The sequence below is a fragment of the Dendropsophus ebraccatus genome, chromosome 8, assembly GCF_027789765.1.
Source record: "Dendropsophus ebraccatus isolate aDenEbr1 chromosome 8, aDenEbr1.pat, whole genome shotgun sequence".
Classification (NCBI taxonomy): Eukaryota; Metazoa; Chordata; class Amphibia; order Anura; family Hylidae; genus Dendropsophus; species Dendropsophus ebraccatus.
In genome coordinates, this window is record NC_091461.1 from 124772904 (window position 1) to 124791632 (window position 18729).

Genomic DNA, 18729 nt, shown 5'->3' on the forward strand with positions numbered 1-18729 from the left:
GCTAGAAGAGAATGTGGAGCGGTACATTCCAGAAGTACAGTCACCGGGGTTCAACTACTGGGAGGAGTTAAACCCTCAACCTAGGCAGAGAAGGTCGAGCAAACTGCAGCAGGGCATGCAGGCGAGAAGCACTTCTCCATCCACTGTCTTACTGTGATAGGACCTCTGCAGACTCGCAGGACTTAAAAGATGACTCTAATAACCCCCTTAGCATCGACAAGTCTGGGTCCCTCCTCAGTAGCAGTCGTACCCCAGGCGGTTTAGCCATCCATAGCTAGTAGACAAGAACACAGGATACTCAGAATACACTCCAGGGATGCAGCATCAGGCTCTGGCCACCTGGCCAGGCCCCGTGTACAGCACACTCTCTGGCCTTATAGGGTAACTGGATACTTTAGCCGGAACTGTGCTGAACTCTAGACCAGAACAAACTGAGCACATGGCCTTTTCCAACATAACTTATAGACTTCTGGATGGCTCCCTATTGGTGAAGAGAAGCCTGAGGTAGCTTGATACAGGATTGGACAGAACTGGAGGGAAAGTTTTTACAGGGCTGTGATAGGCCTAGAGGCAGGGAGGTGGCTGACAGAAAGTGTTTAGTCACAGACAATAATTAACCCTTGCACAAACCTGCTGAAGAGCTTATAGTGGAAAACACAGATACATGCAGTCCCCAGTCCTATAGATAAAACCCTGAAATAAAGAAATAACATTGTCGTCCTACATACATATCTCTTCTCTGAAATGTCGAAGGAACACCTTCCCATTGGTAAAAAAAAATCGCCCTTGATCCAACTTCAGGGTGAGGGCCATGTTCCAGACATAACCTAAAAGATAGCCCCCCTTGCTCATTACCTGCTGGGTTAAAGGGGTTATCCAGCGCTACAAAAACATGGCCACTTTTCCCCCTACTGTTGTCTCCAGTTCAGGTGCAGTTTGCAATTAAGCTCCATTTACTTCAATGGAACTTAGTTTCAAAACTCCACCCAAACTGGAGACAACAGTAGGGGGAAAGTGGCCATGTTTTTGTAGCGCTGGATAACCCCTTTAATCAGATGTAATTTTTTATTTATTTCTGAAATAAGAGTTAGGGGGTCCTGAGATTTGTGACAGGTCACAGAGCATGCCTAAGAAACTCTCCCATCCGTAAAGGATTGGATCCAGGCTGGTTAGTAGTGCACACATACGGAGACTAGATCTAGCCTGTAAGATGTGATGCTCTATGCCCTATGTGGCATTGTTTATGCCAGCAGCTGCAGCAGTGCCCCCTTACACATTGCTGCCAGAGATACGGACCGGTGCCAGTATACAGTGAGGAGGCCATGCTGCTTGTATAGGCCCTGTGCCCCCTTACACATTACTGCCAGAGATACGGACCGGTGCCAGTATACAGTGAGGAGGCCATGCTGCTTGTATAGGCCCTGTGCCCCCTTACACATTGCTGCCAGAGATACGGACCGGTGCCAGTATACAGTGAGGAGGCCATGCTGCTTGTATAGGCCCTGTGCCCCCTTACACATTGCTGCCAGCGATACGGACCGGTGCCAGTATACAGTGAGGAGGCCGTGCTGCTTGTATAGGCCCTGTGCCCCCTTACACATTGCTGCCAGCGATACGGACCGGTGCCAGTATACAGTGAGGAGGCCGTGCTGCTTGTATAGGCCCTGTGCCCCCTTACACATTGCTGCCAGCGATACGGACCGGTGCCAGTATACAGTGAGGAGGCCGTGCTGCTTGTATAGGCCCTGTGCCCTGAACAGCTGATCAGCGCGGAGGCCATGGGCTGGATCCCCACCAATTTAATATTGATGACATATTCAGAGGATAGGCCACCACAGTTCTTACAGGCTGGATAGCTGCTATAAAGTGAATCTGTCATCTGTAATTCACACACCAAACTGCTGACACTGTTAGGACAAGGAGACACATGGTACCTGTCATATATCTGTCTGTGCTTCCAGACTGCTGACACTGTTATATAGAGGTCAGGAGACACATGGGACCTGTCATATATCTGTCTGTGCTTCCAGACTGCTGACACTGTTATATAGAGGTCAGGAGACACATGGGACCTGTCATATATCTGTCTGTGCTTCCAGACTTCTGACACTGTTAGGACAAGGAGACACATGGTACCTGTCATATATCTGTCTGTGCTTCCAGACTGCTGACACTGTTATATAGAGGTCAGGAGACACATGATACCTGTCATATATCTGTCTATGCTTCCAGACTGCGTACACTGCTATATAGAGGTCAGGAGACACATGGGACCCCTCATATATCTGTCTGTGCTTCCAGACTGCTGACACTGTTATATAGAGGTCAGGAGACACATGGGACCTGTCATAATCCTGTCTGTGCTTCTAGAACATAGAAAATTCTTTTACTCTCTAGTACAAAGTTGTTGCAAGCGGAAGTGACTCACCCTCCCCCAACCCGATCCCCATCTTTGCTTGGAGTCCAGCTTGGAGAGGTGATCAGCTGATCTAGTGAACACCCCAGCTCTGACCAATCCCATTTCAGCACAAATCTCTGTAACATGGAAGGAAGAGGGTCCAGCAGCATCATCCAGTACTGTACATGCAACATTTTGACCCTATGTGGTTCTTTCTCAACCATGTAGGGTTAAAACATTGCATTTACTGTACCGGGCTATACTAATAAAGCTTTTCAATGGTACTATGGATGCTGCTGGACCCTCGTCCTTCCGTATACCCATGCCTACTCTTTCATGGTAAGCTTCTCCAGTGTGTGTTCACCTTCTTCTTCTGGCCGTCCTCTGGATACAGATTCTTGGTGCTGTTGAGATTCTTTCATTTGGAAGTGATATCTCTGTTATGTGTCAAAAAGTTATGTGATAAGAACTCTTTTTTACTCTTACTGCTGAAGTGTCTGGAGGGATATGGGTGCTGGTCCTTACACCTCTCTATATTTTGGCTATGAGTCTATGCTTAAAGTGTCCCTGTCATTATAATCTTCAAAACCTAAATCAACAATAGATATGAAATAAAACGAGTTTGCAATTTACATTTATTATTATTATTATTATTATGGAAAACACGTCACTTCCTGTGTTTGGACCCTTTTTTTTTCCAAAGAATCTAAACACAGGCAGTCTCCCAGGTCCTCTGCACTCACAGAGAAGGTAGTCGGTAAGAGCCGTGACTCTGTCTACTGGCCGGGACTTCATGTGTTTAGTCTCTTATATTAACCAGCAAAAGACTAAAAAGCTTCAGGAGGCTGGACCTGGATACAGTAAGTATAGCTGGTATATAGCTGCCTTCAGGAGACTGGACCTGGATACAGTAAGTATAGCTGTTATATAGCAGCCTTCAGGAGACTGGACCTGGATACAGTAAGTATGGCTGTTATATACCTGCCTTCAGGCGACTGGACCTGGATACAGTAAGTATAGCTGTTATATACCTGCCTTCAGGAGACTGGACCTGGATACAGTAAGTGCAGCTGTTATATAGCTGCCTTCAGGAGACTGGACCTGGATACAGTAAGTATAGCTGTTATATAGCTGCCTTCAGGAGACTGGACCTGGATACAGTAAGTATAGCTTTTATACAACAGCCTTCGGGAGACTGGACCTGGATACAGTAAGTATAGCTGTTATATAGCTGCCTTCAGGAGACTGGACCTGGATACAGTAAGTATAGCTGTTATATAGCTGCCTTCAGGAGACTGGACCTGGATACAGTAAGTATAGCTGTTATATAGCAGCCTTCAGGAGACTGGACCTGGATACAGTAAGTATGGCTGTTATATACCTGCCTTCAGGAGACTGGACCTGGATACAGTAAGTATAGCTGTTATATACCTGCCTTCAGGAGACTGGACCTGGATACAGTAAGTGCAGCTGTTATATAGCTGCCTTCAGGAGACTGGACCTGGATACAGTAAGTATAGCTGTTATATAGCTGCCTTCAGGAGACTGGACCTGGATACAGTAAGTATAGCTTTTATACAACAGCCTTCGGGAGACTGGACCTGGATACAGTAAGTATAGCTGTTATATAGCTGCCTTCAGGAGACTGGACCTGGATACAGTAAGTATAGCTGTTATATAGCTGCCTTCAGGAGACTGGACCTGGATACAGTAAGTATAGCTGTTATATAGCAGCCTTCAGGAGACTGGACCTTAATACAGTAAGTATAGCTGGTATATAGCTGCCTTCAGGAGACTGGACCTGGATACAGTAAGTATAGCTGTTATATAGCAGCCTTCAGGAGACTGGACCTGGATACAGTAAGTATAGCTGTTATATAGCTGCCTTCAGGAGACTGGACCTAGATACAGTAAGTATAGCTGTTATATAGCTGCTTCAGGAGACTGGACCTGGATACAGTAAGTATAGCTGTTATATAGCAGCCTTCAGGAGACTGGACCTGGATACAGTAAGTATAGCTGTTATATAGCTGCCTTCAGGAGACTGGACCTGGATACAGTAAGTATAGCTGTTATATAGCAGCCTTCAGGAGACTGGACCTGGATACAGTAAGTATACCTGTTATATAGCTGCCTTCAGGAGACTGGACCTGGACACAGTAAGTATAGCTGTTATATAGCTGCCGTCAGGAGACTGGACCTGGATACAGTAAGTATAGCTGTTATATAGCAGCCTTCAGGAGACTGGACCTGGATACAGTAAGTATAGCTGTTATATAGCAGCCTTCAGGAGACTGGACCTGGATACAGTAAGTATAGCTGGTATATAGCTGCCTTCAGGAGACTGGACCTGGATACAGTAAGTATAGCTGTTATAGAGCAGCCTTCAGGAGACTGGACCTGGATACAGTAAGTATAGCTGCTATATAGCAGCCTTCAGGAGACTGGACCTAGATTCCTGGTAACTATAGCTTTGTTTTACAGAATAACTAAAAAAATATATACAGTATATATATTGCAAACTTGCTTTATATCACATCTAATTCTGATCAAGACGGTGAAAGTTATAACATCAGGGACACTTTAATATCGGCTTACTGAAGAATAGTTAATAGTTCCTTGTGAATCCATAAATATTATGGTTATATCATGTATACAGCTTCCTGTTATATCATGTATACAGCTTCCTGTTATATCATGTATACAGCTTCCTGTTATATCATGTATACAGCTTCCTGTTATATCATGTATACAGCTTCCTGTTATATCATGTATACAGCTTCCTGTTATATCATGTATACAGCTTCCTGTTATATCATGTATACAGCTTCCTGTTATATCATGTATACAGCTTCCTGTTATATCATGTATACAGCTTCCTGTTATATCATGTATACAGCCTTCTAGTACAATGGGAGCTTTGTGAGGTCTTTGGGATACATATATCCTCATTATATCCAGTGTTTTCCGAGTCTCCTGTTATCTGTATCAGACCAGACTGAGCGTTGGATGCCGCCACGTCCAGCCGTTTCCCTTTGACGTGGATTTGCCTATTGTTTGGGCGCTGAGTAAATGGCGGCGTCCGGCGCAGCATTCGCTCCTCTTCATCTGCGCCCGGCGGCGTCTCCCATTTATCCACCTACACATCAGGAATCTATCGTAACACACAAAGCTTTTCATCCAACAATTTTCTGCCAACCATGAAGCTAATATTGTTCTTTCCCGGTCCCCTCAGAGTCGGAGCTGTAAAGGTTCTGTATTTCTATTGATTTCTTGGTGTATTTTGGTGACTGATTCTCTGTGTTCCTGTTTAGCCCTTTCAAGCAGATGGCTGGTGCGACACAATTAATAACCGGGCGTATTGTCAGTATGACGGAGGGGACTGCTGTGCTTCCACATTGTCCTCACACAAGGTAAGGAAACAATTCAGCCAGCGGGTCAGATCCGATCCCACAATGATTCTGTATCCGCACAATTGCATCAATGTAGCCGCTGAGCAGGAGAATGGCTTCCTGTGTTACAGATACGTAGAGTCGGGATTGCTGCCTCTCGTATTCTTCATATCAGTTAGGATCGCTGATATGATTCATGGGGCCCCATAGCAAAAAACTGTACGGGGCCCCACAAATCCTTTATAGAGATACTTCTCCCAGGACTGGATCCAGCTTTTCCAGGCACCCAGGGTGGAGCGGCACGGGCTGGCAGTGATTCGCTTCATTGTACTGTAAATTCGCTCCTCTCTAATTCAGACCAGAATACTTTCCATGTGTCTCTGTAACTCACCAAAAGTTTTTTTTCAACGATTTTGACTTTATTTAATATGTAAATAAGCAGTTTTGTGCACTGGGGGCGGAGCTAGGCGGAGCAGGTCGGGGATTATCATCCTGCCATATAAAATGGCCTTCACACCAATGGACCATGCATGATGTGGTTGCTTATTCAGGACAGCCCCGCCCCCAGGGCACCAAACCACATCATTTGCATATTGTATTAAGTCAACATTTATGGAAAATAGAGCTGAGGATAAAGGTAAGAAACAAACCTCCTTCCTCAGCCCCCTGTGCCCTAAGGGAGAGCGGCTGATGATTAGATATATAGCAGGGTCCCCATCATCATTATAGCGGGATCAGCATTATAGCAGGGTCCCCATCATCATCATAGTGAGGTCTCCATCATTATTGTAGCGGGGTCTCCATCATCCTTATACTGTGTAGACACTATTGTCCTCCATCTTTGTTGCAGGGACAGGTCATCCCTTTCGGGGTGGAGTGTGAGAAGGATGAGTGTACGTGTCGGGACCCAGAAGCGGAGGAGAACAGGTCTAGAACTAACTGGCTGTCGCTCCATCCACCGGATATCGGGGAGCCGGTGCATCTGCCGCTGACCTGAGAGACCTGGCGGAGGAGAGAGTCCACCATCCTCAGTCATCTATGCCTCCTCCCACCCAGGGTCTCCACTACCCAAACAAGTCAGGAGATGAGGAGGAGAGGACCTGGGAGGAATACGGGAGCGGAAACGGACGTTCAGGAGCCGTGTTCTCAGCATTGCAGCACAGAAGCTTTATGTTCTCCCGACCTCCATCTCTTATTTACCAAATGTTAGACTGATATCCTGAGCACTTCTACTCGTTGTGTCCATCATCTGCCGCTCAGTATAGACTCAGACCCAGTAACCAAAGGCAGATCTCATAGCGTCCGTAGCGTCTCCGTGTTGTGTCCAGTCGTTTGCATGAGCACAGTATGTCGTGTATATTGGATTAGCAACCGTCACTATGTCTGCAGTCCAAGGTATTTTATAAGATTATAATATATGAATAAATACAAAGGTATTAACAGATCTCGCAGGTTCTTACATCTCCCTAATCTACTGGATAGATGGACGTTTCAGGAAATGATTCAATAATAGAAATATATAATAATAGTAATATCATCTAATAATAATGATAACAGCAATAATAATAATAATGGCAGCAGTTTGGAGGTGTGGTGGACAGTTTGGAGGTCTGGTGGACAGTTTGGAGGTCTGGTGGATAGTTTGGAGGTCTGGTGGACAGTTTGGAGGTCTGGTGGATAGTTTGGAGGTCTGGTGGATAGTTTGGAGGTCTGGTGGACAGTTTGGAGGTCTGGTGGATAGTTTGGAGGTCTGGTGGACAGTTTGGAGGTCTGGTGGATAGTTTGGAGGTCTGGTGGACAGTTTGGAGGTCTGGTGGATAGTTTGGAGGTCTGGTGGACAGACTGCTTTTACTAGAGGATAGTGCTGAGTGAATCTTTGGCTTCAGAACATTTTCTGAACCTGAAAGCTCGGTATTGACTCCCTTCTTTTGGAGCAGTTTGGCTCCCTAAGGTTTCCAGGAAAACATAGGTACAGCCTATGGCCTCCTGATGATGGCCTCCCGATAATGGCCTCCCGATGATTGCCTCCTGATGATTGCCTCCCGATGATGACCTCGTGATGATGGCCTCCTGATGATGGCCTCCCGATGATGGACTCCTGATGATGGACTCCCGATGATGGACTCCCGATGATGGCCTCCTGATGATGGCCTCCCGATTATGGACTCCTGATGATGGCCTCCCGATGAGGGCCTCCCGATGATAGACTCCCGATGATGGCCTCCTGATGATGGCCTCCCGATGATGGCCTCCTGATGATAAACTCCTGATGATGGCCTCCCGATGATGGCTTCCCGATAATGGCCTCCTGATAATAGCCTCCCGAAGATGGCCTCCCGATGATGGCCTCCCGATGATGGCCTCCCGATGATGGCTCCTGATGATGGCTCCTGATGATTGCCTCCTGATTATGGCCTCCAACTGCTCCAGCCACCGGGAGTCAAACATCGAGCTTTCAGGTTCGGAGAAGGTTGCTGAAGCCAATCAGTTTGGGAAGTTGATTCAATAGTAATAGAGGACGAGCAGCCGATAGTCTTGTGAACAGCAACATTCAGGTAAGTGAAACTTGGAGAAGATAGAAAGCTGCGCAGAACTGGGTGAAAGCCGAATTTTCCTGATCTGCCCAGAGCTGCACTCCGCTCAATCCCTTCTGGAGCTTTTGCTCTATATAGTGATTTTTTTCTGCATTACATGTTCACTTTTAAGCCTCATATTTATAGAATCAAAGTTTCATTTTTTTACGCTTGAAGATGAAACGAGTCCATCTGTAGTCTTTACGCTGCGTCTCACCTTCCTGAGGGGCAGCGCGCTTTACAAATCCTTTTCATTGATTCTCATAATATACAATTAAAGTGCTAGATGCACAAATGAAGAAACTGCGGGAAGATAAGAAGAAGAGCCCGAGGCAAAGATCTGCACACAAAACCTGGCAGTATGGCGAGCACCTCACTGTAAAGGGGTTTTACACAATGTTTAGGACACTTGGGCCTTGTTCCTTGTTCAGGACAAATTACAGAAAGTGGGGGAGGGGTTTAGCTTGTTCTATGTGCAGGAATGAGGGGGAGAGAGCTTAGGCTCTGTACCTGCAAGCTGAGTCTGTCTGCTGAACATGATCCACCCTCTTCCTTAAGAGTAAATCAAGGCTTTTCTCTCTGACCACCGCAGGGTCCGCAGTGCTGCAGTGTCACTATGAACTGCAGGCCAATGCTTAGTGTAACCCCTTCTTTGCTGTCATTGTGCTGCTGCTGTTTCTTTCCTCTCTGCTCACCTAGCACTTTGTAAAGCCAGTGCATCAGTAACTCCTTCTCCCTCCACACATTAATATAGTCCTGTATGTGAACACGCCCAACACAGTACAGCCTGTTCAGTCCAGTTCACTTTCTCCAGCAGGAACACAGACAAAGTACAGACAAAAAGACAAGACACAGAACGGTATGGTCAGACAGGCCGGGTCAGCAACAGAGAGGGTGAACAATGATGTCAGACAAAGGCAAAGTCACAAAAACCAGGCAGAGAAAGCACAGAAGGACAGAGGAGGAGAGACCTGTCCATCAAAGCCCAGCAGAGACAATAAGTGACAAGAGAACAGCAAAGGTGCAGGGAGAGCTGACAAACACAGAACGGAGAATGGAGGTCAAAATTCTAATCTTTGCTGCAGACGTCGTAACTTCAGCCTAGAGGGCGACACTGATGTCTTATCCGGTGCGGCAAAAAGACCCGGGCAGTCATCATGGGAGTAGTAGTGTTCAACAACTGGAGAACCACAGGTGGGGGACACTTATCTTACGGCCCTATTACATGGAGCGATAATCAGCTGCAGAGACCGGAACAGAAGGCAGAGCTGCAGAGACTGGAACAGAAGGCAGAGCAGGAGCTGCAGAGACCGGAACATAAGGCAGAGCTGCAGCTGCAGAGACCGGAACAGAAGGCAGAGCTGGAGCTGCAGAGACCGGAACAGAAGGCAGAGCTGCAGCTACAGCGACCGGAACAGAAGGCAGAGCTGCAGCTGCAGAGACCGGAAGAGAAGGCAGAGCTGCAGCTACAGAGACCGGAACAGAAGGCAGAGCTGCAGCTGCAGAGACCGGAAGAGAAGGCAGAGCTGCAGCTGCAGAGACCAGGACAGAAGGCAGAGCTGCAGCTGCAGAGACCGGAACAGAAGGCAGAGCTGCAGCTGCAGAGACCGGAGCAGAAGGCAGAGCTGCAGCTGCAGAGACCGGAACAGAAGCCAGAGCTGCAGCTGCAGAGACTGGAACAGAAGGCAGAGCTGCAGCTGCAGAGACCGGAACAGAAGGCAGAGCTGCAGCTGCAGAGACCGGAACAGAAGGCAGAGCTGCAGCTGCAGAGACCGGAACAGAAGACAGAGCTACAGCTGCAGAGACCGGAACAGAAGGCAGAGCTGGAGCTGCAGAGACTGGAACAGAAGGCAGAGCTGCAGCTGCAGAGACCAAATCAGAAGGCAGAGCTGCAGAGACCGGAACAGAAGGCAGAACTGCAGCTGCAGCTGCAGAGACCGGAACAGAAGGCAGAGCTGCAGCTGCTGAGACCGGAAGAGAAGGCAGAGCTGCAGCTACAGAGACCGGAACAGAAGGCAGAGCTGCAGCTGCAGAGACCGGAACAGAAGCCAGAGCTGCAGCTGCAGAGACCGGAACAGAAGCCAGAGCTGCAGCTGCAGAGACCGGAACAGAAGGCAGAGCTGCAGCTACAGAGACCAGGACAGAAGGCAGAGCTGCAGCTGCAAAAACCGGAACAGAAGGCAGAGTTGCAGCTACAGAGACCAGGACAGAAGGCAGAGCTGCAGCTGCAAAATCCGGAACAGAAGGCAGAGCTGCAGCTGCAGAGACCGGAACAGAAGACAGAGCTGCAGCTGCAGAGACCGGAAAAGAAGGCAAGGCTGCAGCTGCAGAGACCGGAACAGAAGGCAGAGCTGCAGCTGCAGAGACCGTAACAGAAGGCAGAGCTGCAGCTGCAGAGACCGGAACAGAAGCCAGAGCTGCAGCTGCAGAGACCGAAACAGAAGCCAGAGCTGCAGCTGCAGAGACCGTAACAGGAGATAGAGCTGCAGCTGCAGAGACCGGAACAGGAGATAGAGCTGCAGCTGCAGAGATCGGGACAGGAGATAGAGCTGCAGCTGCAGAGACCGGAACAGGAGATAGAGCTGCAGCTGCAGAGACCGGAACAGGAGATAGAGCTGCAGCTGCAGAGATGGGGGAACATGGTGAAGTATTTTATTACTTTATTACTTTACACTAAAGGCAAGAACTGCACGGACATCACTAATAATATATATATATATATACACACACACACACACAGCCCTTGCTGCCCGGTAGTTGGCCGTGTACTTACTCAGTAAACGAGCTGATCTAGCAGATTGGCGCTTGTTTACAGTTTATGATCGGCCCGTGTAATAGGACCCTAAGAATGTCCGTTTTTCTTCATCTCCCGCTGTGTTTGTCTTCTGTATCTTCTGTAATTGGATTCTTTAGAAGTTTCTCATCTGGACTGACTTGTATCATGTATAATCCTTGCATCTACTTATGTGTCGAGGAGTCATCATACCTGAGACCCCAGGCTTCACACTGCCAGAACCCCCCTGAATAGACGACAATAATAGAAATTCTGGAGATATTCAGATTAAAACAATAAAAACAAAGAAACCTTCCCGCTATCTGATAGTATAAGTTCTAGGCTACATAGACGTCTCTTCCTCTAATTATACAGGAAACCCGCCGAGTAATGAAAGAACTGACAATGAGAATGGACATTTTTACTCCTGTCATAAAGAACACGTTAATAAGATTTTTATCGCTTCCTCCAGATTCTGATCTGATCTGACGTTCTAGTTCATCACGAGTAGCGGAGCCGCAGCACAACAACATCAGTCCCATCAATTACTGATGAAAAATGCATGTGTGCTCCATCCAACCAGACTCCCGCATCCGCCATGGTTTCTGATGTCTCAGCATTATGGCCAATAATTACCATTTTATGAGAGTCCGTTCCCAAGTCACAGAGAAAGTTATTTCAGCTAACAAGCATAATGGGGCGGAATGGGGAGAGGAGGAATACGCCGGCAGGTCCGGGACAGGTAGCGCATAGAAATGGCTCTTTACTTTATGAGAAGCTTCTGTCCCCATATTGTTTCCTCTCTATGGTTTTCATGTTAGAAAATATCCCGAATCCATTTCCTGAATGATAAATATTCACCGGTGATTACACTTATTGAAAAATAGTGCTAGTCCGGCTATTTTCAAAGACTGGCAGCCGGTAAATGGAGGGGGAATGTAATAACCAGTCCTTACCTACCTCTTCCCGTGCCCGTGTTGCGGCACCTGACTAGCTCCAGGATGCCCGCCGGAAGCATTTTACCCAGAGTTTTGATGACGTAAATGCCCATCCCAGCTGATAGACTGTGCACTCACCCAATCAGTGACTGGAGCGGTGTCCATCAGCCGGGTCATGACCTTGGCTCAGAAGAGATCCGGAGTCAAGCCGGGGTCCCGGGGCGGTGATCCGGCGCTGGACAGGCATAGGGACAGTTGAGTTATGATAGATTATTATGGCCCTCCCCTGCCTTATGAAGAATTCTTGAGAGCGCAGGACTTCTCCTTTTAACAGCTTCCACTATACCAGGGAAAGGAAACCTTCGGCACACCAGCTTTTACAAAACTATAATTGCCATCATGGTAGGAATTGTAGTTTTGCAATGGCTGGAGGGCTGAAGGTTCCCCATTCCTGATCCTGATTCCTGATCAGTGGTTTTTACTCCCATATGTGTTCGTATCCAGCCTGTAGACTCAGAGATCACGAATCCTTCTCCGCACTCGAGAGCCGTCAGGACACAACAACTAGTCGGAGACAACATTTGATTGAACCGTCCTGTGAGGATATCTTGTAATATAATATTGATAAGTATGGCCACAAATGCTCTTTAACATTCTTCTAGTGTGTTTTACGAACAGTACAAGATAATACACCAGACTTCAAAGAGTGGCCGAGGCTGATAACGGTGACCTGAGAGAAGACGTCAGCCGTCAAGATGGGAAACTACGCGGCTTCTCGTGTGTTTTAATAGCTGGTTAACGTGAAATGTATTTCTTATTAGAATGGTTAAATGGTCTTAGAAAACTTAGGGACTGAATGGCGGGAGGTTTTGGGTCTTATGGGGTTGGGATTAGTTGGCTTCATGTCTTCTCCCATGGGCATTGTAATACGTGTGCCTACTTGAACCTCATTTTTATACAGGAATTGCAAATGTACCAAACATAAGTGAACCTTTCAAAAATTTGGTTTTGGCAGATTTGCTGAACTTTAATGTAAAGTTCTGGTTCGTGTTGAATCACCAAACTGTAAAAAAACAGCAGTAAAACCGCTAAACTCAGGCAGGTTTTTAGCTGTTTTAGTGCAGTTTCTAAAGTTTCTTTTACTTACATGTCTTTCTTCTTTGGTCCATGTCATCTACAGTGAAGGCCCGCTCAGCCAATCACAAGCTGATTAGGACAGGAGAGCACCGCGGCCTGTGATTGGCTGAGTAGGCTGCGGTATTGCCCCATCTTAGTGAGCCTGTGATTGGCTGAGTAGGCTGCGGTATTGTCCCATCTTAGTGAGCCTGTGATTGGCTGAGTAGGCTGCGGTATTGCCCCATCTTAGTGAGCCTGTGATTGGCTGAGTAGGCTGCGGTATTGTCCCATCTTAGTGAGCCTGTGATTGGCTGAGTAGGCTGCGGTATTGCCCCATCTTAGTGAGCCTGTGATTGGCTGAGTAGGCCTTCACCGTAGAAAACACTGGGATGGGACCAGAGAGCCACCAGGAGACACTGGGGGACCATGGACAGGTGAGAATATGTTTATTTATTTATTTTTTTTACATGAGTGACGCCATCTTTCCAGAATGAATTTGGGTTTGGGTAACTCGGTTCACTCATCTCTATCCAGAACTGATTTGCTTCTCTGTAACGATCACCGGTATATTAGATGTCTGGTTAGGGCACGATCTGGTCCACACAGCGTAGACCTAACAGGCAGAACATGAGACAACAGCAGAAGAGCAGTAAACATCGGTGATACTTACTTTACATAAGGTGTTTGCTGGCGGCCTCGGGAGAAGCCGCATTGCAGACCCCTTTGTGTACAGATATTGAAGTCAATCACCGTTTCAACAAATTACCAATTCGTTTTGATAAAATGCAAAGTTATCCATGTACAACCGGTGCGATGGGGAATATTTCCACGATAACAGGGAATTATTCATCTGACTTGGCAACACTGTTTAGTAAAACCTCGGTGTAACTAACCTCGTCTAAAGGGAAGAAGCAATTTTCTACGTGGTGATACCGGAATGAACTCTTGTATTGCAGAAGTAACTTTACTTCATACACTGCACATTTCTGATTTTTTTCCAGTCCCATTTGGATTTTAAGGGAAAACGGCCAACCTTGTTTTTTTGTGTTCATCAATTAATTGCGTTCTTCTTGCAATACGTTCCGTTTTTCGATGCTTATAGTACATGTGCAAAGAGCTGCACATCCGTATCATAGCACGTTATTGTCCTGTACATTTAGACTGGGGATCGGTAAGATTTATGTCACCGTCTAGTGATGAGCGAATACTGTTTGATCGAATAGTGAGATATTCGAATATAAAGTATGGTGCTTGTGGAATTGTTGGTCACCCGCTGCGCATTGCTATTCCATGCAGCGATGCACGGTCGGTGCGCGATGATTTTAGGTTTGAACCTAAATAAACCATCAGTCGTTGTCTCTAGTACACGGACTGATTCGGCCCATTATCGCTCCATGTAATAGGGTCCTAAGGGCCCTATTATACAGAGCAATAATCTGCAGATCAGGCAGAGTCAGTAGATTATCTCTACCCCTTAATAAAGACAACGGTCAGAAGAGCCGATCATCAGCTGATCAACAATTGTTGTTTAAATTTGCTTAAATATCATTGTCCGCCATCTGCGTATCGCTATGTGTAAAGTTCATACTTACCTATTCTCCCGCAATGTTCTGCAGCCTTTTGCCCATGTTCCCCGCTCACCACTGAGGCTTCTGGCCCAATCTCTTTAGTGACAGGCTGCTCAGCCAATCAGTGGTCATGGTGCTGTCCCATCTAGTTCAGTGATTGGATGAACAGCCTCTGACTGAAGAGATGGGTCCAGAAGCCTCAGTGGTGAGCGGGGAACATGGGCAAAAGGCTGCAGGACACCGGGATGAATAGGTAAGTATGAACTTGAGATATATATATAAGTACGCTCAGTAAGCGAGCGCTAATCGGGAGGATTGGCTCTTACTTACACTGCGGGGTCCTAACCAGTATAATTATCTCAGCTTTCTTTAAACACTGAAATGTTTTGGCGCTTTTTTTTTTTTTATATTTTACGAGTTCTAAATGGGGCGATGCCAATCATGTTAGTTTTTTTATGTTTTTGTTTGGGCATTTGCTGCGCATTTCCACTTCAGGAAAAAATTGCAACTTACACGGCTGACAAAGAGAAGTTTGTAAACCTAATGTATCCCCATGAAGGTGTTCTTAAAGCGGGTTCTAGGGGAATATATTACTATGGTAGATGGCGTCCTTAACTCTGGTCCCCACTGTGCTCCTCGCCTTCATCCTACTGATGTGCAGCAAGAGCTGCCTCATGATTGGCTGATCAGACATATAATGTGCTTTGAAGGAGCAAGAAGAGAACCGTGCGGGGGGGGGGCTGTGGATCTGGCAGGAGGGTAAGCGGGGGGAGGTAAGTATGCTGATTTTTTTGTTTGTTCTTTTATGTTGTGTTTGATCAAACAATCCCTTCTTCCCCTTCCTGGTGCTGTGATTAGTTACAATATGCGAAACCATCCTACAGATTCTCTTTAAATCAGTCAATTAATTTGTATACAAAGCAAATAGTGATGTCATTATTAACATTCATGAGAAACAACCCAAAATCTTTCATCTCTCTGTAACCTGAGCAGTCAGTGTTCTGTAAGCAGAGATTCTCCGCACGCTAATACATCCCATGGGACCGCCAAAGTAACATGCATAAAAGAACAAAGATCCTCGCAGAAAGCCAATTACCATCTGGAGATAAAACGATGCTGGACAGACCGTCACCATGATCCGTATACTGAGCCAACGCCGCCTTACTAGCTGACATCGATCTGTAGGTTTGGTGGGAGATTTTATCATTTACCATTGAGTCAATCTGTAGTTGTACATAAAGTCCATATTTATAGAACGGACAAATAGAGATGACGCAGCCGACGGCCATTAGTCGCATTATTTCCTAACAACAGTAAACGATGAAATAAGCAGCTGCCGACTGCCGGAATAGCGAGCAACGCACGTTTCTGCTTTATTACGTATACCTATCCAACCAGTGCGGAAATCTACTGGGGATTTAGTAATTTACTTCTATTCCAAAATCTCCAGCCTTCCAGTACTTATCAGCTGCTGTATGTCCTGCAGGACGTGATGTATTTTCTCCAGTCTGACACAGTGCTCTCTGCTGCCACCTCTGTCCATGTCAGGAACTGTTCAGAGCAGCAGCAAATCCCCATAGAAAACCTCTCCTGCTCTGGACAGTTCCTGACATGGACAGAGGTGGCAGCAGAGAGCACTGTGTCAGACTGGAGAGAATACACTACTTCCTGCAGGACATACAGCAGCTGATAAGTACTGGAAAATGGGAGATTTTTTAAATAGAAGTAAATTTCAATTCTATATAGCTTTCTGATGGCGGTTGATTTGAAAGGGGTACCCCTTTAATATAAAGTCATGTGACACATAATAAGCAATGCATCTGCAGTAAATGACTGAGCTGTCAGGTGTGAGGGGGGCGGCGGGGAGTGGGAGGAGTGATGAGCGGATCGGCGCTTTAATGCGTCTTCTAATCATTTTAGTACGTGAGTTAGTAGCTAACAGGCCACAATTGGCTCTTCTGTCATGGCGCCTTCATTAAGATCCTTCTCCTTTGTTTCATTACTCGGCTCCAGAGCCCAAACGTCTTAAATTCTCGATAAACAGTCATAAAGAGCGACGCCTTTTATCGCTTCACAACGTGAAAATCCACCAGAGGTTTCAATACTTCATCATTTTAAATATCCAAAAGAGCAGAAAGTATTCCGATATTTATTTACAGTTTAACAAATATTCAGGGAATATCATAGACTTTTATGGAGTCGACATAAAACAATCAGGATGGTAGAAATGATAGAAGACGCCAACAATAAACATTGGAAACAATATCGAACCGTAAAACCTCGCAAATTCATTCAAGCTCAAACCTGGAAGCAATTAAAGGAGTTGTCCAGGATTAGATGAAAGACACCGCTTGGTTTTTCCTGAAATAGCGCCACTCTTCTCCTCAGGCCGTGTCTGGTATTGCAGTGCTGCCACATTCACTAGATATAATCCATGTAGGCCGTCTATGTAATCTCACCTAACCCTATTTTCTAATTGTCCCTCCTGGTAATGGGCTGTTGTCTCCAGCACAGTACGGGGTGTAGGAATACGTTCATCACTATCAGGGGGTCTCTGGAGGCTTCTCCCCACCCCACAGGGTCTGACTGTGTATAGGGCCAGCGAGGCAGGCAGAAGCCGCCACAGACCGTCCTGATGACTCATGGGTAAGTAAGGCAGTAATGGGTAAGAACATGGCCGCTTTCAGTTACAATAGAGGTGGCACTGTATTGCTTGTATTGCTGCTTTCCTAACTCTTCCACTTATTTTTTAATTTTTTTTTACACACAAAACCTTTCCTTGTCGTGTCCTTTCATCATCAGGATGTAAGGAAGGAGTAATGGCTTCCGTCACATATTCCCCTGTAAGATGGAAGGTTCTAGTGATGCATAGGCCATAGAACACTTACCAGTCCCAGCAGTTACCAATGCAGAAGCCTCACCAGTAATACAGGCTCTAAACACTTACCAGCCCCAGCAGGGGTGTAGCTAGGATTCAGCAAAAAACTGTATGGGACCCCCCCCCCTCCCCTACACACTATAATATGTATATATATATATATATATATATATATATATATATATATACTACCGTTGAAAAGTTTGGGGTCCCCCAAACAATTTAGTGTTTTCCATGAAAAGTCACACTTCTTCACCACCGTAAGTTGTGAAATGAATAGAAAATAGAGACAAGACATTGACAAGGTTAGAAATACTGATTTGTATGTGAAATAACATTGTTCTTCCATCACACTTTGCTTCCGTCCCAGAATCCTCCTTGTGCACCAATTCCAGCAATGCACACCTTTGGCCTTCTAGCTATTAATCTGTTGGGGTAAGCTGGAGAAATTGCCCCCCACGCTTCTAGAAGCAGCTCCCACAAGTTGGATTGGTTGGATGGGCACTTCTGGCGTACCATACGGTCCAGCTGCTCCCACAATGGGGTGGTGATCTGGTGACTGCGCTGGCCACTCCATTACCTATGATAGAATACCAGCTGCTGCTTCTGCTGGAAATAGTTCTTGCACAATTTGGAGGTGTTTAGGGTCATTGTCCTGTTGTAGGATGAAATTGGCTCCAACCAAGCGCTGCCCACTGGGTATGGCATGGCGGTGCAGAGTGATCGCTTTCCTTATTCACAATCCCTTTTACCCTGTACAAATCTCCCACCTTACCAGCACCAACCCCAGACCATCACATGACCTCCACCATGTATAACAGATGGCGTCAGGCATTCTTCCAGCATCTTCTCATTTCTTCTGCGTCTCACAAACCTTCTTCTTTGTCATCCAAACACCTCAAACTTGGAATCATCCATCGTCCACAACACTTTTTTCCAGTCTTCCTCTGTCCAATGTCTGTGTTCTTTTGCCCATCTTAATCTTTTTCTTTTATTGGCCAGTCTCAGATTTGGATTTTTCTTTGCCACTCTGCCCTGAAGCCCAAAATCCGTCAGCCGCCTCTTCCCTGTAAATGGTGACACTGGTGTTTTG

The 18729-nt window shown here is 46.3% G+C and overlaps 1 protein-coding gene across 7 annotated transcripts in view; it reads left to right on the plus strand.

The window, feature by feature from the left end:
- The window catches only part of PAPPA2 (pappalysin 2), a 201065-nt gene extending 193833 nt beyond the window's left edge, over positions 1-7232 (plus strand). For all 7 annotated transcript variants that reach the window (XM_069981707.1, XM_069981709.1, XM_069981705.1 and 4 more), the window contains 2 exons: positions 5713-5811; positions 6641-7232. In XM_069981707.1, the coding sequence (XP_069837808.1) occupies positions 5713-5811; positions 6641-6787 (246 nt within the window). In that variant the 3' untranslated portion in view covers positions 6788-7232. The remainder of the gene's footprint in view (positions 1-5712; positions 5812-6640) is intronic.
- Positions 7233-18729: the final 11497 nt, after the last annotated feature.